The 25,320-nt window shown below is 35.7% G+C and overlaps 1 protein-coding gene across 1 annotated transcript in view; it reads right to left on the reverse strand.

Moving 5' to 3' along the window:
- Window positions 1-5,614: 5,614 nt before the first annotated feature.
- Window positions 5,615-25,320, reverse strand: part of LOC126236008 (farnesol dehydrogenase-like) — a 106,127-nt gene continuing 86,421 nt past the window's right edge. The window contains exon 6 of the mRNA XM_049945016.1: window positions 5,615-5,869. Within this exon, the coding sequence (XP_049800973.1) occupies window positions 5,810-5,869 (60 nt within the window). The 3' untranslated portion in view covers window positions 5,615-5,809. The remainder of the gene's footprint in view (window positions 5,870-25,320) is intronic.

Genomic DNA, 25,320 nt, shown 5'->3' on the forward strand with positions numbered 1-25,320 from the left:
AAAATGCTGAAATTGTAAAAAATGTTAATTAAATGTCAATTTGTAATAGAAAAATTCTGTGTAAGTAAATGTTTCATGAAGCTGAAGGTCTCCTCCTTAATTTTGCTAGGTTTTCCATAGAAACTGCAGATGAATTGGGAGGCAAATACATACATAAATACTATCCAGGTTTTGTCAGAAGCATCCAGTCTCGTGAACAGCCATAATCAGTACAGATACTGAGTCACATAACTCATGAACTATCATCACTGTTGTGGTGCTAATGAAAATTTGTGTCAGAAACTAATAGACTACACTCTGAATGTTTCAGAAAGAAAAATGATCTATCACTGTGTAATATTTATCTCTTTTCAAAATGAACCATAAAATTGAAATGGGACTGATAAAATGTGTCCACAACCACTATAAAAGAACGAAATCAGTTAAATATCGTAACTAAAACGAAAAATCATAGTAACAAGTGGACGTAGAATGGTTTGCTCCTCGGCTGTCATCAATAATCCAAGCCTCTCGTAATTGGGGGCAAATGTAACATATCATATGCCTGCTTTAAAATGTATTTAAAATATGTACAAGTGTGCATGTGTCTTGGTAGCAATATCTTTACTTTCAGCAGCTGCCATTCAGAGAAGCTATATCAGTTTTCAATGTAGGGGTTTTGTTCATCCACTCACTAGTTCTTTATGTATTATAAAATTAATTGTAAATCGGCTTGAGAGCCCTCTTCTTCTTGGCTTCTGCCCACTTCTTCATCCTGAGTTAGTCTTGCCAACTTCCTCTTCATAACTGATGAATGTATTTGCTCAGGTATGATATACAGAAATGATAGTAAAAAGTGTTATCTTACATGTGTGCTCTTCTTTAGTAATATGCAGTTGAACCACGACTTTTATCTAAAGGACTGAACTTGACATCACCTTCTGTGATATATGAAATTTAGCAAATATCCTTCGGCTATTCAAATAAAATTTCCTTTAAGGAGCCTTCAGCTCTATTTGCACATATATTTACTATGTTCTCAGCTTCACGTTCTTATCTGCTGTGCAGGATTACTAATGAAGTTCGCAGCACAAATTAGAGCCTGCATTCCTTTACAAAGTCCAGTACCCAAAGTTTGTAAGTATTATTACGAAATTTTGCTTTATTATCACCATGCACGGCTGGTGAGGTGGTGTAATGCAATAATGAGAAATAGGACCTAAGAATTTTTCTAAAGTTGTTTTTCTTGTGAGATTGTCTCCTTTCAAAGAACCAAGACTTTCATATCCTTACAATCTCTCACAGTAGGAATTAGGTTTTTTATTGATGTAACTTATGAAGTATATGAAGGGAATGGGTGAACTGGAAGGATCTTCACCAAAATTTCTTCGGTGTACCACATTTCCACAGATCACTTCTGCATTGAGTTTACTTGTGATTCTTTTGTATCAGCCATTATCTAACACAACTAGTTGTTAAAGTGCTTAAAGAGGATCAATTAGAGAAAATTATAAAACTCTTTATTTAAGTGCTGTGAGAAAAGTAATCATTATTTTGAAAACTATTGTTGTTCATGACTATATGATAACATCTGGGGAAGTATGATACTCATTTTTCTTGTATTGTAGCATGAAAAATATTGGTGTATACAATGTAGATCTATCAGTTTCTAATTATACATAAATAATGTGTCCAATTTGTTTAAAGTTTGTAAAATGTATCTTTGTGAGACCTAAATATAGAGATACAGAGATAGAGAAGTAGGTAGAGAGAGAGATAGACTCAATGCCATCAATATAGCAAGCAGTATTATTTTGGCTGATAATTTTTTAATCTAAATTTGATGGTTATTATCTTTTTGTAATATAACTAGTTTTGTGAACGATCTGTATGGAACATGTTCTACTGAAAACACTTTGACTGATTTCTGAGTAGTGTTATGTTAAAGTTGCTTGAGGGAAACTAATTATAATGTCCCCAACTGATTATGTGATGTATTGTTTGTAAACACTGTCTTACATGAACCCAAATGACATCATGTGGAATACAATAATACTGTTTTATAAAATGGCACTCGCATCTATGTAACACACACATGTAAATTGTGATCTTTTTTTTACTTTTTGTGTCATACCTTATATGTGAGTGTGTAGTGAAAGAGAGTGGACACACTTTCAGGTGCATAATGTTACATTTTTAATTCTGACCATAAATTGGTTTACATGTAATTAACACTTCTGCATACACTGTTACATGAGTTTAGTAACCACTACTTTTCATATACCATAGTTGTTTGAATAAATGAAAGGTACACCTATTGACAACTGAGTTGATCAATAATGTTAAATATTGATCATAAAATTTGTTACAGTTCTTACATGGCAGTCAGGGACAGAGCAAGTACAAAGAAGACCAATGCTAGCACTATGATCAACAATGGCTGGCAGAATTTGACACACTTTAGTTCACATTATTGAATCCACTGGACAGCATTTCTTAAACTGGCTAGTCCAGCCAGATATGAGCCTCTTAGCGAGATAGTGAGTGGACTTTTATCTATCATGGATTCATGGTCAATGACTGATGATGTGTCAGACAGTAAACTTAGTAGCTCTGAACCAAACACTAATCATTGTGACGAGATAAAACTATGTATTTTTATCGGGCTTGAGCCCACATGCATAGTGCTCTTCCAATTTAGAGGAAATCAAGTACTGTGCACCGATCAATTCAAATCATTAACTTGCCACTGGTTCCTCTCAACTCCCACCAAATCCCAGTCACTCTCATGCAATACTGCCCCCTGAAAAAAGGGACAGCCCAGAGCTGATTTGGTCAAATGGAAGTGTTGCATCTGAATGAAATATCTTGCTCTTTTACATCTACATCTACATCTACATCTATACTCCGCGAGCCACCTTACGGTGTGTGGCGGAGGGTACTTATTGTACCACTATCTGATCCCCCCTTCCCTGTTCCATTCACGAATTGTGCGTGGGAAGAACGACTGCTTGTAAGTCTCCGTATTTGCTCTAATTTCTCGGATCTTTTCGTTGTGATCATTACGCGAGATATATGTGGGCGGTAGTAATATGTTGCCCATCTCTTCCCGGAATGTGCTCTCTCGTAATTTCGATAATAAACCTCTCCGTATTGCGTAACGCCTTTCTTGAAGTGTCCGCCACTGGAGCTTGTTCAGCATCTCCGTAACGCTCTCGCGCTGACTAAATGTCCCCATGACGAATCGCGCTGCTTTTCGCTGGATCATGTCTATCTCTTCTATTAATCCAACCTGGTAAGGGTCCCATACTGATGAGCAATACTCAAGAATCGGACGAACAAGCGTTTTGTAAGCTACTTCTTTCGTCGATGAGTCACATTTTCTTAGAATTCTTCCTATGAATCTCAACCTGGCGCCTGCTTTTCCCACTATTTGTTTTATGTGATCATTCCACTTCAGATCGCTCCGGATAGTAACTCCTAAGTATTTTACGGTCGTTACCGCTTCCAATGATTTACCACCTATGGCATAATCGTACTGGAATGGATTTCTGCCCCAATGTATGCGCATTATATTACATTTATCTACGTTTAGGGAAAGCTGCCAGCTGTCGCACCATTCATTAATCCTCTGCAGGTCTTCCTGGAGTACGTACGAGTCTTCTGATGTTGCTACTTTCTTGTAGACAACCGTGTCATCTGCAAATAGCCTCACGGAGCTACCGATGTTGTCAACTAACACAAACACAAATTATCAATTGTCCAACAGAGGAAAGGCCCCCAGTAAGAGTAAAACACGGTATTGTATCTTTGTATGAAAGTGAAATAAAATGTGAAAGTAAAAATATTTTACCAGTGATTGGATTCGTCATAAGTAAAGGCCTGCACAGATAAACGAAATTCTATCTACATACACAAGTCCCTTATCCACTTTTGCATCTGCGGGTGTTGTATCCAGAGCCACGAGTATAAATATTTCATAAGGCACTTAAACACACTTCGTAAGGCGGAATTCTGATTGTGGGCTTGCCCTTGGCTTGAATTTTCATATACTGAAGTCGGACTTCGTAATTTGCATACCTGTGACTCAGACAGCGGTTCACAACGTTTCTGAGATCGTTACCTCTGAGTGCAATCAGATATTAGCTAGTCAACCTTCCCCAAGATCATCAACATTAGTATATAGCTAACTGCAGAATGAAAAATAATTTTCCTAGAACACTATTATTTTTAAGAGGATAAAAGGTGAATGATATTTAGTTTCTGTAGGGTTTTTAATTGAAGTAGAAACTAATGAGTTGATGTTATTGCTTTTTCTAAAAACTTTTTTTTACATAGTGGTGAAGCAGTTCATCTATAATGCTTTCTCAGAAAAGAAAGCTGACTCTCTACATTGAGGGTAAACACTTGTTACAAAACATACTTCCCTTGCATCTCTCCTCTTCCTAGTGACATTGTACTCACCCCCATCCTACACCTCCATTTACAGTCAACCAAATTAAAATTTATGCACAATACTTACCATTCATAAATAATTTGATGTAGGGGCTCCTTATTTCTGAACCAGTAGAAATTCGAATATTTCAAGCTGCCAGTGCTTTGTATATAACTGCTGCCACTGCTGCTGCTGCTGCTACTACTACTACTATTACTACTAATAATAATAACAATAAGATAATGATACTGTGTGGGCTTTGCAGTGGTGTAGTAGTCATTACATAGTTACCGTTTTGTTTGTGCTTTCAATTAGTTAGTTTATTTATTGTGAAGAGAATAATGTAGTTCTTCCTGATGCGCTGTGGGAACTACCAACAGTGCGAAGAAGGCATTTTCAGGAGACATTTAAACAAATCTGACGTAAATGTCTCAGTTTTGCTGTCATAGATACATTATGCATGTGTATGTCTATGGTGTATGTTTGTATTGGGTGGACCATGTTAGGGAGATGGTGATCTTCTGTTCCTTTTACAAGACATAACCTCCACCACGTTGTGTTGTGCCCTGATGCTAGTAATTGAAATAGAAAGTAATTATTGATAACTTATGTTATCTGTTTTACAGTTTTACGAAACTGTGATAATAGTAACGATCTTTACAAAATAATTTAGTTTTGGGACCAAGACACAATCGAAACCTTATGTTTTTAACCCTCAGAAAATTTCGTTTTCTCCTCATAGGGTAATTACCAGATTGGAAATCACTGAACTAAGAACATAGAGATCAGTCATGATCATACTTTAGTACTACATAGTCTGTCATACTCTTGACACATTGCTTAAGTTACAACTTTTGGAAGGAATGGTTGATAATAATGACTTAACTAGTAATAATTATTATCTATGGTTTGAAATATAAATAGACGAAAATCATAATACCGACACAGTCCTTTAGCTCTTGACCATGCATATGTGATCTGTGAACCTGTGCAGACCTGTAGTAACAAGAAACAAGTACACTCTCGCAATTTTCCAAAGCTGCTTCCACAATATTCTATTTCGGGTTTGGTATTTGCTTTTTAAATTGTTCTTAATGCAAAAGTAAGCAGAAGGAAACCATGTACTGATTAGACAGATTTTGTTAAAAAAAGTATTTCTCCTTAGGATCAAATTAATGATACACCAAAATCGTTCACACCTGTGGTTTACAAAACTCCAGAAATGGAGATAATCTTTATTCCCACAGACAATCTATTTCTATTTGTGCTTTTTTTGTGACCAGTAAAAGCAAATGAAGGACTTTGTATCCCTCTTAGCAAAGTACTGTCGACAAGAATATAAGAAGATGGTCAAGATGATGAGCCATTTCTCGTTCACCTGTCCACAAGAAACTGCTACAGTTGTGTTTGGGGCTGGGACCCTTGTGCAACTGCCTCCACCACCAATTCATTGACCTGTAAAAACAATTACAGACATCAGCTGATAGAAAAAATCTTTTCACAAACACTGTTGATGAAAGTAATTGTTTATGTGACCGGTTTCGTACAAGTTTCAAATGTGACATGGAAAGAAGTGTGTTGTAAATCTCATGAGTATGTTGTTAGACAACATAATCATTAAAATAATTACCAGCCACATAGAATAATCTTACTGAATTTTAATCAAGCAATGGAATTAGCTGGCTCTAGATGTCAATATAGTGCAATGAATAATTTACAAATAGTGAAGGAGCTTTAGAATAGAATATAGCTTTCATAAACAACTGGGATGAATGGAATGGAGAGGAAGAGGGGTGGGAAATAGATAGGAAGGAAATAAATCTTCCAGCCACACAGGCCATTGTGTCTGTACAATGGCGAGAGTTGAAACAGACGATGAAAAAATACGAACATTTTAGGTTAGGTTTTACCGTGACTGTTATTGACATTAAATGGAACAACAAGTTTACTGTTACCAGTCACTGTTTATTTATCTCCATGGCGCATTTCAAAGGTTAAAACCTGCATCATCAGGTGGATTTACATTTGTTGGTATGACAGTATGAGTGTGTTGTGTTACCATTTTTTGGAGGAACTTGTGACACAGTCTAGTGGGAGAAACAAAACACTATTTCAGAACATGATTTTAGGTTTCTTTTGACAAAGAACTAAGTGTACATCTAACAGTAAAGATAAAATAAGTAAAATAGAGTACCTCCAGTGGTCGCAGGAAAGCTATCACATGCAAACCTCATATAGCAGAAGAGAAACATTATCACAAAGCACAAAGAATATACATCATAACAACATTATTACAGAATAAATTTTAAAGGATTTTGGAGATCTTAGTTTTCAGATGTTGAATAAATGTGTTGGAATAAATATTTGATGTGGTATATAAATCCGATTTTGCAAGTTAACATAGCTTAAACTTCATATCCATTTATATAATCAGGTGACATGTTACAAACTTTAAGTACAACAATTACGTTATCTACAGTGGTAAAATTATACACAAATAATAATTCTGATCAGGAATCACAGATAGAAATTAAAGGCTGGATGTAGAGCAAGAGGAAGACAAAGAGAAAGTGTGTGTGTGTGTGTGTGTGTGTGTGAGAGAGAGAGAGAGAGAGAGAGAGAGAGAGAGTATGGAGGGAGTGATTGGATGAGAGCAAACTTTCCAAAGCAGAGGTCTTAGGATTATGTCTGTTACATGTAATAACTACCTAAAGGTTGGGGTACTACATTGGTTAATGCTTTAAAATATGCATGTGAATGTACAGTTCGTGCCATTAGTTGATGTACATATAGTTTCAAGCTGTCAGGGGTTACAAGCTGTTGGTGTGATGATATATTTGTAAATGATGTGAATCCCTTGTACGTTTGGGGGATGTCATCGTAACATAACTAAGTATTTATGGTAAATATTAAGGTGTGAGTGTGTGTGTGTGTGTGTGTGTGTGTGTGGTTTTGTGTGCATGTGTTTGTTTGTGTGTATGTGCATTGCAAATTTAATTACATAGGCAGTTGCTGAAAACACAAATGGTACTAATGTAAATATTGTCATTTTTGTCATTTAAGATGGAATCAGGTTCTTTTCTTTGGTGTTTACATATTTGGAGTGTTTCATGGATATCTAGTTTTTGGCTTTAGGTTGGATGTGTAGGATGCTGATACTTGTGTTGTTGACATAGAGTTTTGTTTCAGCATCCTACACATCCAACCTAAAGTTTATCCAGTAGTTCCATTTCAATTATATAAACACTGGTTCTCATAGATATTTGACTGGCTATACTAGCACTGTCAGTTGTAGAACAGAGATTATTACATTTATATATGTTATGTACTGTACAATTGTACCCTTCTGTACATTAAGGGTTACCTGTCAGTTTTATGCAATGCTGCTAAGTTTTCATTATCAAGCTACACTACATTGCAAATAATGTGAAGCACCCAAAGACATGGTCGAATGTCAGTGTAACTTCATACATGTGCACACGTTTGATGGCTATGTAAAGATTGGAGTTGCATTTCTCTGTGGCTGGTGGAAAGGCCGCCAGGGAGCATTAGTGCTGTAAGTGTTTAACACTGTTATCAGATCTATAGAATATATAAGGGGAGTGAACAGTGTCACATTTTGAATGTTGTTCACTGTGGAGGACACGGAGATGACATATACACCTGTGAGATACCATTATCGGCATCTGACAGAGTTTGAAAGAGGCCTCGCTGTGGGTCTCCATTTGGACCGCTGTTTAAATCATGCAATATAGAGATTTGTACGTCATTCAGATGAGACAGTGGCCTGATGTAGGACTGTATGAGAACGCGAGGACACACATGCTCCTTGTCAAGCTTCCAGTCAGCCGCTTCTGACAACCACAAGAGGGCAGGACCATATTGTGCACCAAACACATCAATGCCCCTTCATGTCTACCCCTGCCATACATACAACTTTCTGTGTAAACATGCACCGCTGGCCAGTGACTAGCAAAAGCCAGACTAGGGAACCAGCATTCCATGCATAGGCTGCTGTTATCATCACATCACAAATGGCTGCATCTGGGGTGGTGCCATGACCAGGAAGCACCGTCGCATTGTGTATAGTGATAAATCATCGCTCTGTGCTACCCAGGATGACTATCGTTGGTGAGCATTGCGGCGACCTAGGGAGAGTTCCCATGCTTCCAATGTTTTCGAGACAGTGGTGTTATTCCTAGCACCATGTTGTAGGGAGCCTGGCGACAACTGGTAGTGAATGAGGGAACTGGCTGGCATAATGGTATGCCACATACATCCTCCATCCTTACATGTTGTCCCTCGTGGGACAGTAACACGGTATCATTTTTCAAAAAGACAGTGCTCATCCACACATGCCACATGTCTCTATGACTGTCTGTTTGCTGTTGAGGTACTCCCATCGCTAGCAGGATGCCCAGATCCTGGCTTGGCTACTGCGTATAAAAATTTGATTTACTATGGCTGTCTTGATGATGATACGGCTGGATACTCGCGTTTTTTGGTAATTTCATCAATCGTTCTTCTGAATTAATTATAAGGTTTTCCCACTTCTCTTTCTCGGTTGAATTGCATCGACATGAAAAAATGAAACAATTATTAGAACAAGCACAGAAACTTTTGAAACACATACATGAAATGATTTTTGATCAAGTCCCTGTTCGGGCGCCAAGTGTAGCGTTGCTCTTGGGGGCCGAAAACAAAAAGAATTGTTACTTTTTTTAATGTCGAAAAAGTGAATATTTTGGTGGGCCATCTGGCAACAGAATCAGGGATTGATTACACTATTATAATAACATACGTTGAGCATTAAATACCTGAATAAGAATAGCATATTGATATATATATTTGAGATCGTTTGGAAGAAACATTATCATTTCTGTGCATTTTTATAGTCGCAATGTAGTCATACCCGGGTCAACACTAAGGGACCAGAAGATTTATAGACTTTAAAAGAAATGCAACACTACACAAAAAAGTTTGTTCAGAAATAATAGGAAAACGATAATGTTCCTTCTGCCTCATGCTGCGTTTGGCCCATCAGCGTGATCGTAATTTCTGGTGATGAAGTAACACAAAATAATTATAATTCAAGTAAATGAGGAGATGGAAATCATCCAGGTTAATTTACTAAAATAAGCACACTTATCTTTAACACACCTTTTTTTTAATGCTACGTACCTTTTCATATTAAATTACAATAGATGACCATTGTGGTTAAATACTTTATACATAACAGTCAAAATGTCCTCTTGATGCTGTCTGTTCATAATCAGTTACAAGAAACTACATGTTTTTTGATTAAAAAAAAATAACATTTAGCATATTCACTCAATATTTTCACATAGAATATAAAATACAGTTGCAGAACGCAGCAAGTCCGCGTCCGCCTTTCATAGAATACAAACCGTAAAAGGTGAGGCGCCAAAAGCCTCATTTGTCTTGAAACAACAGAATTCTTTTTTATACCATTAATCGATACATGTACATAGAGATTTACAGGCACCGCGCAAGAATGGCAAAGATAAAGAATAATAGACTCTGTCGCTGCTATGCGATGGTTCATTTCTTTTACTTTACAATTGTTCGATAACTTTAGGCCATCAGGCATTTACTATTGAGGCGAAAATTACTAATATTACACTGCCTCCCATGAGGAGGGAAGGAATACCGAAGGTATTACTTTCATCCTCATGCCAATTGGAATATTTGTAATTTTCGGGTGTAACATACAGGTCATTAAAAGTTTCATTTCACATTCATTCCATAATAGAGAATTAACGTTTCAATTTGTAATTACCGACGGTGGATCATTGTGAATTTGTTCTGTGTTTCTATCAGTGTTTGCATGGATTCAGTCTTTCTTGATGATTCTTAAAATTAATGCTATAAGTACACATATTTACAAAATTTATAAGGAAATAGTCACACTTCAATTTTCATTGTTGCAAAAGTAATCTGACTATCACAACTGGTACACAACTTTCTGTTTTGACTGTATTCATTATATTGTCATCGTCTTGTCGATTGATTGCCTTGTCCATTGTCGCACTTAATTATACATTTATTTTCGTCGCACATACACTATTTATGATAGACTTGGGTTTTAGAGCGGCAGCTGGTAATGGCTTCGAGAAGGAAGTCCATATCTTTCACTTTCAGGGCTCGATTGTGGCTCTCCGAATTATTTTACATATGAAACAGATAAAATATCTTATATTAGAATAGCTTACAAAACTAATTTTATATACATTTGGGATGGGATATAGGAAGGATCGGATCCTTTGACGAATTTTCGTGTGCTTATTCTCATTCGCATCGTGACCTCTCGTTAAAGTTTACATTTCAACAGTGTTCAGAGGTGAACTTGTGACTTATCTCTATGTACAATCAGTCATTATACTAATTACGCTAACTTCTCTATCTCTCAGAAGGTTTATGATACATAAAAAAATGTTTTCAGTACTGGATGTGAATGTTTTTGCTACAGAGTATAGCGCACAGCAACTGCTGTTGGCGGTTGAACGTTTACATTATTTCGTCACATGGTGGCGGTCCGACTCCACTGTTGCGAGCAATCTTGAAATTCAGTCTGTGCGCGCGCACGTGACCGGAGCTTTCTTGCAGAGCGTTGATTTCGCGTTTGAGATGCTGTGCGTCGCTTTTGTTCGGCGGATCGTGGCTTTGTGCTTTTTAGATTGCTGGAGGGAGCTTCTGCCACCGAAACTGCCTCACATCACTTCCTGTCCACTATCCAATTACGGATTCACAGGTAAGTGGTAGCCACCGCTGCAACTGCATGTGTGGAATGACACTGATTATTACACACTGCACACATAAATGAATTTTTCACACATATGGTGCAGTAGAATACTGCCACTGAAAATCGGCGAACTTTAAAACTTCACTTGCACTGCGTGAGCGGTGTATTAAAAGAAATTCTCGCTTCATAACATCACACGGTGTTTACAAGTTGATTTACGTACTAATATTTAAAAGAGTTCATTTAAATCGAGAAATAATCTAATTGACCACTTTGAATCAGAACAATTGTTTCTTAATTAGTCTTTTTTTTTAATTTATGCCTACAGTCACAGGTAAGCTATTATAAGTCCTTTTTCTTTGACCAGATTCATTCCAATCTCCTTTACAAATTAATTTCATTCATAGTAATCTTTATCACGCTTGCTTATTCATTTTGTAGGCTCAATACATTTTCTTTAATGCTCATCTTATTTAGTGACTTGTGAGGGGAGCTTCATTTATGTCAAAGTTTCTCTCGTATGTGTTTGTCTTTAAAGAAAGTTCGAGGACAGATTTGAAAATAGCAAATACGCCTCTGGATTTCGTGTAGAAATACAAACAGTCGAAAAAGAAAAGTGGGAAAAGCGGGCCTACTCGCGGATCGTCGACAGAATTTAAATTACTCCTCAACCAGGTCGAAAATTTAATTTACATAGCGCATTACAAAAGCAATATGAGCGTCGCGAACCTACTCATTTTTATACGTACTGCCTCACTTCCCAAGCACACGTGCATCTTTACAAGTTGATCCTGCGGAGTGGATAGGATCAAGGATCTTAAGGATTTGCACTTAGCAAAGGGATTCAATTATCACAGAGAAAACAATAAATATTGCAGTGCGCACTTAAAATAAAATCTATCACTTCAAGCATTTATATCTAATATGTATCTTGCTGCAGCTTGCTTACTACTCTTTGTTCATTTCTTAGACTAAGTCAAATTTATGCATTACGCATTTGGGTATTAATTATCATTTGTATATATAAGCCTCTCACTAGATTGTTGTTGTTTGCTGCTGTCGCGACCTGTGAAGCTTGGGCGGGATTCTTATTCTATTTGCTGCTAGCTTGTGAATTTGCAGTATCGCTAATGCTCAATAGCACCGTCAAGTTGCCATAATAAACCATGTAACTCATATGTTCTTTTACTCAGCTTGTTTATAGTCTGGACTCATCTTACTTTGCGTTGTATAATAAACTTCCTTTTTATTCCATCACGCTTTTACTTAAGGTTAACGTCAGGCCTTTTTAGAACAATTGCACTGCGTTATCAATCTGTTCATGCTTAATCCTAGGTATCTATTTACTTCAAAGAGATGTATTTTATCTCTGGCACAGCATTGTGCTGGAACTTACAAGTTAAATCTACTGACTGTTTTGCGCCAACAGGTGGTGCCTTATTTACGTCACATTTGAAAATAGGGAATAACCTCATGGAATCGAATCTTTTCACACAACTTTCCTCTTTTGTCTGGACTAAGTATTTCCTTTTAAAACAGGTCATTAATTTGTCCTCGATTAAATTTCACTTACTAATACTAAGCACATATAATCATCATTTTCATATTACTATTTAGCGAGAGAAGTGCATTATTCGCTCCTTCCTGCTCGTTCTCAAATTACTATTTAGCGAGAGAAGTGCATTATTCGCTCCTTCCTCTTTCCTCATTTTAGTACCTCGGGGCTAATTAATACCTCTCGAGTACATCATTTTTCTTACATACTAACTTATAACTAAAATTGAAAATCGCCTCTAGGACATGTCGTCCTGTTTACATAAAGATTATTCATGTAAATACTTGTCTACAACTTATTCTGTATTTTATTTTCCAGATGCGTTGTTTTAATACATAAGGTTTCCTTTTAGCACCGGTTAACGTCCGTAGTCAGTTCAGTTCAGTTCTTGTCACTCATTGGTTAATCCTGATCTCCAATACCTTAGAATTTTCTTACAGCTTAAATTAACTTAATTCCTGGCGTTATAAAATTTTCTTAAATCATGATGGTGGAACACTCCTTTGATTTTATTCGTGGCAGGGTCAGATAACAAATAGCTACCAATGTGTGGTTTCCTCATTATCACAAAGGGACCTTCATAAATGTGTTGCCACTTACGATTCTTCTTTAAAAACAGGGATGGTTTAAAGTGAGTCCTGACTTACACCTTTTCTCCTTCTTTGAAATCTATAACTCTGTTTACCTTCTTATCAAATGCCTTTTTTCGGAGGTTAACATACGTTGTCTATGATATGAGATAATCTTGCATCTAAGACTAGCCTTACGCTACCATCAATTTTAGTACAGACAATAAAGGACTCGAATAAGGTGAATGAGATACTTCTATCACATTGCAGCGTAACATTTTCCTGATCTCGCACTTGACAGCTTCGCGTCTCGCATATGGAATGGAATAGCTTGTTCCACATTAGGTTGAATGAGGCAGGACATCCATTCGATATTCAAAGCCTCTTATTAGTCCAGGTTTCTTAGAAAATACTTGAACGTAATCTGTTAACAAATTGTAAAGCTCGTTCTTCTGTTGTTTGGATAATTCAGTGGACTCACTAACTTTACCATATTATTCATTCTGACCGGGAATTAAGTCTTTATACTCATCGTCATTAACACTTTCAAGATCTGTCATGTCTTCTGTCTGACTGTACTGTTGTCTTTTAGTCCATGGCCGTACTGCTATTTGAAGCACCCCAAAGTTTGTCTTCACCTTACTTCTTAACAAATTTACAGTTACTTGTTGCTGGCTCGCTACTAGAGTACAGATTCCACACTCGATGTCAATTTTAGCTTTAGTCTGCCTCAAGAATTCCATACTCAAGATACATGGCACTGATAGGTTTTTAACAATAATAAAAATGCACGTTACTGAAATAGACTCTATCTGGATTTGAAGCTGAGTCTGAAGATTTACACGTTGTGTTAGTGGACCAATTGCTCCCGAAACGGTGCAACCTTGAATTGGAAGTGATAAAAACTTTGCATACAGAGGATATTTGCTAAAATAAACATAAAGATAAGACATTTATATTAGCTTCTGTATCTACAATGGCTGTTACTGGTATGTTGGCAATTGATACTCTTATGGAAGCCTGAACTTGTTCGTCCCATACGTCGTCATTGTCTTCCGTCTCAGTGTCTGCAACTACATCATCCCATAAGTTTGTCTCTTTGTCATACCTAATTGCTTTAATTTCGTGTGGACTAAGGGACAGGGTGCCCCCATTCAAACCTGCAGCATCCTCTAGGAGGCTCAAAGGTGCTGCTTTGAATTTTCCGATCGACGCTTACTTTCCTGCTGATTTATATTTCTTAAAGTTTCTTCCGTCTGGAACTAGTGTTGGTTTTGTGGTACGAACTCGGTTGGAAATGGATCTTGTTGTTCTGGTGTATTCGCTTGCGCATAATAAATTATGCGGGCGTTTAGGCTTCAGACTTCCCGAAGGTCCGTTCGCTTGTTGCGTGAAGTGTATATTTTGTGGCTGAAAGGTATTTTGCTGTGGCTTGTGTTGATTGTAACCGTTACTGAAAGGTGTACGTTGGTCTCCACCTTGATTATGCCATTTATTTCCTTTCCACTGACGATTTGAATCGTAAGACTGATCGCTTTGATAATTACCGTTGATCGGTTGCGTGTTTCCATATTGCTGGGGCTGTGTATTATAAAGTGCATTCCCGTACTGAGGTGGTGACGAATTATATATTGGCTTGTATCTCTGGCCGTTATTGTACTTATTTTTGTATTTACTGTTGGAGTACGTAGTGTGTTTATTTTTGAAACCGTTGTGGGGTTGGTACTGGCCGTCGCTGTGACGCGCTTTTGCTCGGCCACCATTGTTGCCTGCATGTTCTGTATTGTGCTGGCCGCCTGCACTGAAGTGGGCGTTGCCAACATCAACTCTAGCGTCCTCGTACATCTAACGAGTCTAACACAGATAGGAAAGTGTCCGTATCGTCCTCAGACACGTTTACTAACTTTTCTCTGATCGCAATCGGTAGCTTAGTTTTTAGAATCATAACGTCTTTGGCGGTGATCGGCGAATCCCAGAACTTGATTTTCGCTAAATACTTTTCAAAATATCTTCTCAAACTACCGCGCTTACTGTTAAACACTTTGGCGTTGTAAACCTCTTTTCTCAGGCGCTGCTACACACCAGAACTCCAGAATTTAGCTACAAACATCTGTTCAAACTTTTTGTAACTTTTACAAGAGTCGACAATTTCGGTTCCCCATAAGGCAGCATCGCCTACGATAAATCCAGTAACGAACTGAATTCGCTGGCGGTCACTCCAGCTATTCGGGAAAATTCCTGAAAAATTTCGGAGGAACACTATAGGATGAATTTCTCTTTTCTGTGGGTGAAAGGTCGGAAAAACACGTTGTTTGGTCACGCTTGCCTCCTGCATCAAACTGACAAAAGTGGGTGGGCTGGTACTCTGTTTAAATTGTGCTTCTATAGAACTATGAGTTTGAGCGTTATCAAATGGTGAACGGTAATGTACCTGCTGTTGTTCATTACATCGTGGTGAATTATTCCACTCTCCTGACACGGGAGGTGGGGAATTTTCAACTTGAGATTTTAGTGTACGAACTTCATCAACTATCTGTTGACGCCATTCAGGTAAATCTTGAGCTAACGTTCGTCTTATCTGGCCTAATTCTGACATCACCGTGTCTCCTGTTTTTCCAGGGTCTGCCAATATTTCAAAGGTCACGTTTTTCACAGTTTCCCTGCGTTCGTTCTTGACCTTGTTTTCTATGAATCCGTCTTTGTTTTTAATCCACTCTTGGTAGTGGTCGGACAATGCTTCAGCATGTGCCTTAACAGTATTCTTTATTTGATCCTCTACGTTAAGAATCTCAAGCTGTTTGGAAAGATCATCAACAACATTCTCGATCCTGTCTACGGAGAAAAATTCACGTCCGGTTGCGCAATGGCGCAGATAAGGCGCGCTGGCGCCGACTTGGCGCTCGCGACCGGAAGTTGTGGTTGCGATAAGCGCTACTGGGGTCCAGCTGCGCCGCAGCACGCAGCGTCATTCGCTCTGCGAACGTCGAGGAGTGCGGACGCATAGCTATGGGTGTCTCGCTGGGCGTTGGCTTGCTACGTTCACTTGTGTTAACGTGCCGCAGCAATGCCTCGGCGACGTGCATGGCGTCGTCGCTGGCGGCGCAGCGTTCCTGTGTATCGCAGTTTGAATGCTATTGATATTGATTTGGATGGACAGTTTAATAACTCCTTTGACCTCATCAGAGATTGCAGTATAATCTTCTTTTAAAGTCGCATATTGTTTTTGATATTCCATCACTTTTGAATTTATCTCTCCCTTGACTGCTTCGATTTTTTCATCTAACCGTTTTGAAATATCCTCTATTTTTTACTCTACTTGTGTGTCAATTTCTAGCCTCATGGTCGTGATCTGACTACTGATTTGGCTTTGGACATTACCCAACAGGGTATTTAAATCAGCTGTTATGTCTGCCTTTAGTTCGGCCTTTACCGAATTTAACCATGTATTTAGGTCATTTATCTCCGTTTGCAGATCTGTTTTTACAGAATTTATATCTGCTTTTACTGAATTGCACAAATTTGTAAGGACCTGATTTTTATTATGCCGTCTTTCGGCCTTCTCTTTTTCTTCGCTGGCCTTTTCATCTAATTTTTACTGCTTTTCACGTTCCTGTCTTTGCGCTTCTCTCTGTCTTTGACTTTCGAACTTGCGTTCCATTATTGCTTCGATCATTGCGCTCAAGTCATTTTTTTCAAAAGCGGGAATAGTTTGCACACTAGGACCGGCTTATAAAACTTCGGTCGAGGCTGCTTCTGCCTCCGCTCGTGTACCTATCGCGCGTGATCGTAATGGATAGTGAGGTCCATTCGCATCACCGCTGTCGTCTGCTTTTGTTTGTGTCTGCTGTTTACCGTCAGCCATGTTCATGAATTTTTTGTCAAACGTCAAAATGCTACAGATATTGTTTGTCACTGCCGTCAGTCGTTTGTCTGTGACGTAGTGCTATGGCTTACTGGGACCTAAGATGAAATTTTAACTCTGGGTAACAACTGACGTTCATATACGCCAAGAAGACAAGATGGTTCCTACTAATTACAAACAAATGAAGTATCACACGTTTTACAAGTTTTGAGCGTAGTTATCCGTCATATCGTAATTTTTTTATGCACTGACAACAATGGTACACTTTCACTGAATTTAACTACGTAAGAATGGACAAATTGAAATAAAGCTGTTTCAAGGCAAGGAAAGACAGGTTTACGTTCTGATCAACTCGAAAGATGCAACGTCACTACGAAAGCTTGGCTACTGCGTATAAAAATTTGATTTACTATGGCTCTTTTGATGGTGATACGGCTGGATACTCGCGTTTTTTGGTAATTTCATCAATCGTTCTTCTGAATTAATTAAAAGGTTTTCCCACTTCTCTTTCTCGGTTGAATTGCATCGACATGAAAAAATGAAACAATTATTAGAACAAGCACAGAAACTTTTGAAACACATGCATGAAATGATTTTTGATCAAGTCCCTGTTCGGGCGCCAAATGTAGCGTTGCTCTTGGGGGCCGAAAATAAAAAGAATTGTTACTTTTTTTTAATGTCGAAAAAGTGAATATTTTGGTGGGCCACCTGGCAACAGAATCAGGGATTGATTACACTATTATAATAACATACGTTGAGCATTAAATACCTGAATAAGAATAGCATATTGATATATATATTTGAGATCGTTTGGAAGAAACATTATCATTTCTGTGCATTTTTATAGTCGCAATGTAGTCATACCCGGGTCAACACTAAGGGACCAGAAGATTTATAGACTTTAAAAGAAATGCAACACTACACAAAAAAGTTTGTTCAGAAATAATAGGAAAACGATAATGTTCCTTCTGCCTCATGCTGTGTTTGGCCCATCAGCGTGATCGTAATTTCTGGTGATGAAGTAACACAAAATAATTATAATTCAAGTAAATGAGGAGATGGAAATCATCCAGGTTAATTTACTAAAATAAGCACACTTATCTGTAACACACCTTTTTTTAATGCTACATACCTTTTCATATTAAATTACAATAGATGACCATTGTGGTTAAATACTGTATACATAACAGTCAAAATGTCCTCTTGATGCTGTCTGTTCGTAATCAGTTACAAGAAACTACATGTTTTCTGACTGAAAAAAAATAACATTTAGCATATTCACTCAATATTTTCACATAGAATATAAAATACAGATGCGGAACGCAGCAAGTCTGCGTCCGCCTTTCATAGAATATAAACAGTAAAAGGTGGGGCGCCAAAAGCCTCATTTGTCTTGAAACAACAGAGTTCTTTTTTATACCATTAATCGATACTTGTACATAGTGATTTACAGGCATCATGCAAGAACGGCAAAGATAAAGAATAATAGACTCTGTCACTGCTATGCGATGGTTCATTTCTTTTACTTTACAATTGTTCGATAACTTTAGGCCATCAGGCATTTACTATTGAGCATATATTAATGTTTGTGAGGCGAAAATTACTAATATTACAAACAGCATCACATATTCTCTCAATCTGTGAAATTTCTTTTCATTTCCTGCTCCCCTCCTGAGTGCTTCAGTGTTTTTGTGAGCGGGTGTATATATTACTACATTTTCTGTTGTTAACCTTTACGGCAGATGAACAGGCCACCTTAGATGCAAATGAAAGTATCTATTAAGTCATTCATATCATCATCAACACTGTAATTAATAGTCAGCGATTTGACTTACATGGCTCAGTAAGAGCCTCCTCTAGAATCTTCTGTGCATATCAAGCACCAGCTGTATGTATCCATGCAGCTCCTGTTTAATTCCTAACGCCCTTGCCCACCTTTTTTTAAGCCATCATCTCAGTCTTTACTTCTTTCCTGGAATCCAGCAGATCTACCACACATTCACCTGGCTACGTTTTCCGTTCGTTTCTATTTAATTTTCATTACTGTCATAATTTCTGTTCTCTGAACCATTTTTTTTTGTTTTGCTGTCTCTGGCAGTAACTCGCTGAGAAATCGACACTTCTTAGAAAGGTGTTCTTATTAAACATCCATGTTTCACCACATATCTCAGATATATAGAAAACTTTGCTTTGAAAACCGTATTTAGTTTTCAAAATGTACTCCAGACAATTTTTTAATCTATTCATTTGTTTCAATTCCATACAGTGGTTGTCTTCAAATCACCTAAATATAAAAACTGAATAGCAGACTATATGTTTTCATTGTCAATTTGCGCTATTTTTGTTTTGCCTTTACATTACTTTAATCGAATTGTAGTTGCAGAAGACATCTGAACACACTGAAAGATTTTATATTCATTCCATAATAGTAAGGCATAGATGTCAAAATCGTATTTTAAACTATAAGACGTTTCTATGGGCAGATGTGGAAACTGCCCATAATTCATTGGTTATGAACTCCAGATTAAAACTTAGGAAATTACCAAAAAGTAGGAAGTCAAGAACATGAGAGCTGAATAAACAGAACGAACCAGAGGTTGCTGAGGCTTTCAAAGGAAGCATTAGACAACAACTGATTGAAACAAAAGAAAGAAATACAGTAGATGACGAAGTATTAGCACTGAAAGCTGAAATAGTGAAGCAGCATAGGATCAAATAGGTAGGAAAAAGAGGCAATTCCTAGATGAACATACTGGAATCACAAGAGGTGCTGAATTTAATTTCTGAAAGGAGAAAACATAAAAATACAATAAATGAAGCAAGCAGAAAGGAACATAGACACCTAAGAAATCAAATTAACCGCAAATGCAAACTGGGTAAGCAGGAATGGCTAGATAATAAATGCAAGGCTGTAGAAGCATACAGGATTGGGCAAAACACATATGCTACCTACAGAAAAATTAGAGAGACTTTTGTAGAAATGACAAGAACCTGTACGAATATCAGAGCTCGAAAGGCAAGGAAGTGCTAACCAACGAAGGGATAGCTGAAAGATGAGACGAGTGTATAGAGGGGACTACACAAGGGAAATGAACTTAAAGGCAAAGGAAAGAGCAAACTGATGAAGACAACACACTGAGATATGATACTGCAAAAAGAATTTAACGGTACTCCGAAAGGTCCCTGAAATAGACCACATTTCATCAGAAATATTGACATTCTTAGAATAACAAGCCATAACAGAAGTATTCCACATAATGTGCAAGATGTATGAGCAACGTGATATGCCCACAGTCTCAAGAAGAATGAAATAATTTCAATCCCAAAGAAAATCAATTGCTGACAGTTCTGAATAATACAGAACGATCAGTTTAATAACCTATGATTGCAAAATATTAAGATGAGCTGTTTATAGAGGAATAGAAAAACACATAGAAGCTGACCTCCATGATCAGTTTGTGTTCTGGAGAAATGCAGAAACACGTATGGCAATACTTACCCTACGACTTACCTTATAAGATGGGTTGAGGAAAGGGAAATCTACGATTTTAGCACTTACAGACTTACAGAAAGCTTTTGACAATGTTGACTGTAAAATACGAAAACACGAAAATACAAGTTTTCCTTTTATCGAACAGCTGGTACAAAATTACTTCATAGAGAGCATTCACCCCATCATCATGTTCCCTTAGAGTTGGGCTGCAATGCCACCAGAGCCGATTTATCGAGGGACGTAGAGAGATTTTGGGCTTATCAACACTTTGCTATTTGTGAGGGACAATCGTGTGCCATCAATGACTGATTCTACAGCCACTTCAGCCTCCATCTAAAATTTTATGACAGTGAGATAAGAGCTGCGACCTCAACTTGATATGAGGGATAATACTGCCACTATATGGAAATTCTTAAGTAGATTTATATTCGGGTTTCTAGTGTACTTAGCGCAAAATTTTGAAAAATCATAAAGTTAAACAAAAGTATTAAAAAACAGCAAAATCGCACTAAAAACAAGATTTTATCAAAAGATCAGTAAACAATAACAAAAAATAGCCATGACATGTACATGTATAAAATTACCAGTTTTATTGATAATTATCATACTTCATAATTTTGTCCTATATTTTCATGAATTTTTCGAATATTTTCTTATTTTAAAGTTTTTTCACTACTTCCTTCGAAAATGTCTTCTAATTGCCAATTGTCCCTTATAGCTTTTCAAAAATTTCCAGGAATAGTCATGAAAATTCAAGCAAAAACAAGAAAAAAAATATATTTCAAGAAAATAACTTCCAAACTGAAAATTCTATGTCAAGAAATTCATTGTAATTACCTTGTTTCTTTCTTCCCTCGTATCTAAGATTAATATTTTCATTTTCAAAAAACTAAAAACATCATTAACTTTTAATTTCAAAATTTCTTTGACAAAATAATTTAAAATACATTATTGAGATCCATATAAATTTTTCCTCCATGTTTTGTACTTATGTAATCTCATCCATTAATGTTACATAAAACATAACTGATTTTCTTAAACAGTTTCATAATACTGGAACACATTCATTCAACAAATTTTGTATCTCGCTTTTCAGCTGAAATGGACATTAATGTTTTTAGCACACTTTTCAACTCAAATGGACAGTGAAATTAAATGAACTAAATTAACCCTTTTTAAAACAGTTTTCAAAATATTCGCTCTTTTTTCAAACTTTTTCACCACTTTATCAAGCATTGTCGTATTTTTTCGAACATTTACAACTGATTAACCAAATGCTGGACAACACAAATGGACAGGAGTGACAAAAAATGTGGCAAGAGGTGTAAATTAGGGTAAATGAAGTAAATAACTCTAAATGAACTAAAAAAAGTTAAATGAATGAAAAATGAAGGCAAATGAATAAAAATGACGGTAAATGGACGTAAATGGCTGCTCCACTCAGATAACAAAAATTGACAACGAAATGACCTATACACACAATACAAAAAATGTATAACAACATATGGAAAACAAAAAATGGACAACAAAAAATCGTATGACATCAAATGCACATCAAAACATCATGTAACATCAAATGGACAGCAAAAATGGACAAAAAATGATTAACAAATGGAGATCAAAAAGTTATGCACCATAAAACGAACAGCAAGGAAGGGTAACAAAAATAATAACCATCAAAAGGACAACAAAAATTAAAACTGAAGATAAATAAAGGTAAAAGAATAAAAGCTTATGTAAATCAAGGAAAATAAATACAAAATTGAGGTAAATGAATAGAAAACTGAGGTGAGTGAGAAAGAATTTTGGTAACTGAACGAAAAATTAAGCAAATGAATCAAAACAGAAGGGGAAAAATGAAAGTTGAGGTAAATAAACGAAATATTGACGTAAATAAATGAAATATACTCTAAATGAACTTAATTAAATACAATATTCGTGCATAAGAACAGAAAATTTAGCATGAGAACGTAAGGTAAATGACATAAATAAACGAAAACTTAAGAAAAACATTGGTAAATGAAGGTAAATTAATGAAAATGAAGGTAAATGACAGTAATTTAATAACATCCATATACAAGAAAGGAAAATGATAGTAAATAAATGCAAAATAAGGATAAATAATATAAATGAATTAACATTCAAGTTAAATGTGGTTAAATGAATGAAAAATTAAGGTAAATTTTGGTAAATGAACAAGAAATTCAAGCAAACGATTGTAAATAAATGTAAATGAATAAAAAATTACGCCAAGGAAGGAAGATAGTACAAAACTCAGGGTAATTAATGAAAAGTTGAGGTAAATGAATAAAAAATTGAGGTTAATACATGGGTAATTCAGGATGAAAAGCAGAGGTAAATTATGGTAAAAAAGATAAATTAGAGTAAATGGTTGTAAATTAATGTAAAATCAATGTAAATGATACTAAATGAATGTAAATAAATGAAAAATTAAGATAAATGATGCTAAAGTAATGTAAGTGAATAAAAAAGGAAGGTAAATGAATACAAATTTGAGAGAAATGAATAAGAAATTGAGGTAAATAAATAATAAGTTGATGTACATAGAGGAATTAAAAACTAAGGCAGATGAGTAAAAAAAGAAAAACTACATGTATAACAGGTTAATAAATAAAAATTAAGATAGATGAATGAAAAATGAAGGTAAGGTACTGTAAATGATTGTCTCCTTCAGACAACAAAAATAGATACTAATAATAATAGTTTTTTATGTATATTAAAAGGACAACTATTTGGACAACACACAGCAGACGATGAAAATATACTAATTATTATGTGGTTAGTCAAATGAATGAATATAGGAAAAAGTTAGACAAAATATGATTAGTCTGTAAAATATGTGTGGAAAGGGTCAACTTTACACATATTATTCAAGCAAAAGCTATAATGAGGGTGACATACACAGTTCTTTGGATGGTATTGGACAGGTAAATGAGAGCTAAAATAGCTATAACAGAATTTGAGAAAAATTTTGGTAAAATCAGATCAGTTTGTAGGGAATGCTTAAGCTACGATTGCGTTTGTAGATATTATTTTTAAAAATTAACACACAGAATAATTTGAACAATATTGACACTCACAATAATGATGAGAACAGACTTAAAAAGACATACCAAACGTTATAGACAATGAGCTAAACAACAAGAAATTAACAACAACAAGTATGAAAGTTCGAAAAGTTGTTCATTGTGTAAGTGTATAAAAAATTTAGAACCTTTTGGAAAAAATCATGGAATGATGTATCAGTTTGTGGAGAATGTAGAAAGTTAAGAAGATCATCAAATATAACTAAATAAAAGTATATTATAAAATTTACACCTCTCCAGACTGGAGAGTTTTAAAGGAAACGAAAATTATCTATATTTACTGATGCAGCAAGTTCACATTCTCATAATTTTATCATCTAAGAAAAGTTGCAAATTAATTATGGTAAATGAAGATGAATAATGAATGAACATAAATTAATGAAAAATTATGTTAAACAAAGGAAACTGAACACAAATTAACTGGAAATAGAAGTAAATCATAGAAAAAATTAATGAAAAATGATGATAAGTGAAGGTAATTGAACATAAATAAATGAGAAATGATGGCAAATGAAGATGAATAAATGTTAATGAAAGAACAAGGATGGGAAATGAAGGTGAATAAATGTGTGTGTGTGTGTGTGTGTGTGTGTGTGTGAATGAAGTTAAATGGTAGTAAATGAACATAAGTCAATAGAGAATAACCATAAATCAATAAAAAATCAAGGTAAAGTAATTAAATAAACGAAAATAATGTAAATCTGTAATTTTTAAGGTAAATGAAAGTGAATCATTAAAAAACCAGTTAAGTAACGATAAGTGAATATAAATGAGGGAAAAATGAATAAAAATAAATGAATTCATTTTATAGTGTAATTTTGTTCTAAAAATGAACCATAAACCTTCAAACAATGGAAAACAAATATTCATAAAATACATGGTACAATTATTCTTAATGAATTCAAATGCATTTAGCATATTTGTTGGTGCAGCTTTGACACAGTAAATTTAATAAAAAAAACTTATTGTTAATACTTTTGGTTCAAGATTATAATTTTTTAAATTGTATCTAATTTTCATGTTTTCATATCCTATGGCTGTTTCCTTCTTGTAATTTATATTCAAAATATTTTCTATTCGTTATTAAACAGTACTAGTTAAAAACATTGTGAAATTTCTAAGCTTATTTATCATAAGAGAAAATAAGTATAATTCATTAACAAATGTAGATGAGTTGTCATTTCTTTTTAATGCCTCCAAAGTGAAAAAGTTTAAATTTTTCTAGTTTTTGATGAGAAAATTGAACTATACAAAATGGATGCCATGTCTTACATTCATTGTCATTGATTTATATTCATTTATCTTCAGTTTCCATTGTTTTACATACAATTTTCATTGATTTAGGTTCATTACCATGGCTTACCTACATTTTTTACTTATTTGTTTTTGGAATGTATTTTGGTAATTGTAATATAAATTCGTTTACTTCTTGATCCAATTTCTGGGGGAAATATTTAACGACTGAAATAAGATACACAGAAGCCAAAATATGAACTATTTAAGACATTTTTCTGTTCAAAAAGGGAACCAAATATCTTTGAACCACGTAACTAAATG

Source organism: Schistocerca nitens, chromosome 2, assembly GCF_023898315.1.
Source record: "Schistocerca nitens isolate TAMUIC-IGC-003100 chromosome 2, iqSchNite1.1, whole genome shotgun sequence".
Lineage (NCBI taxonomy): Eukaryota > Metazoa > Arthropoda > Insecta > Orthoptera > Acrididae > Schistocerca > Schistocerca nitens.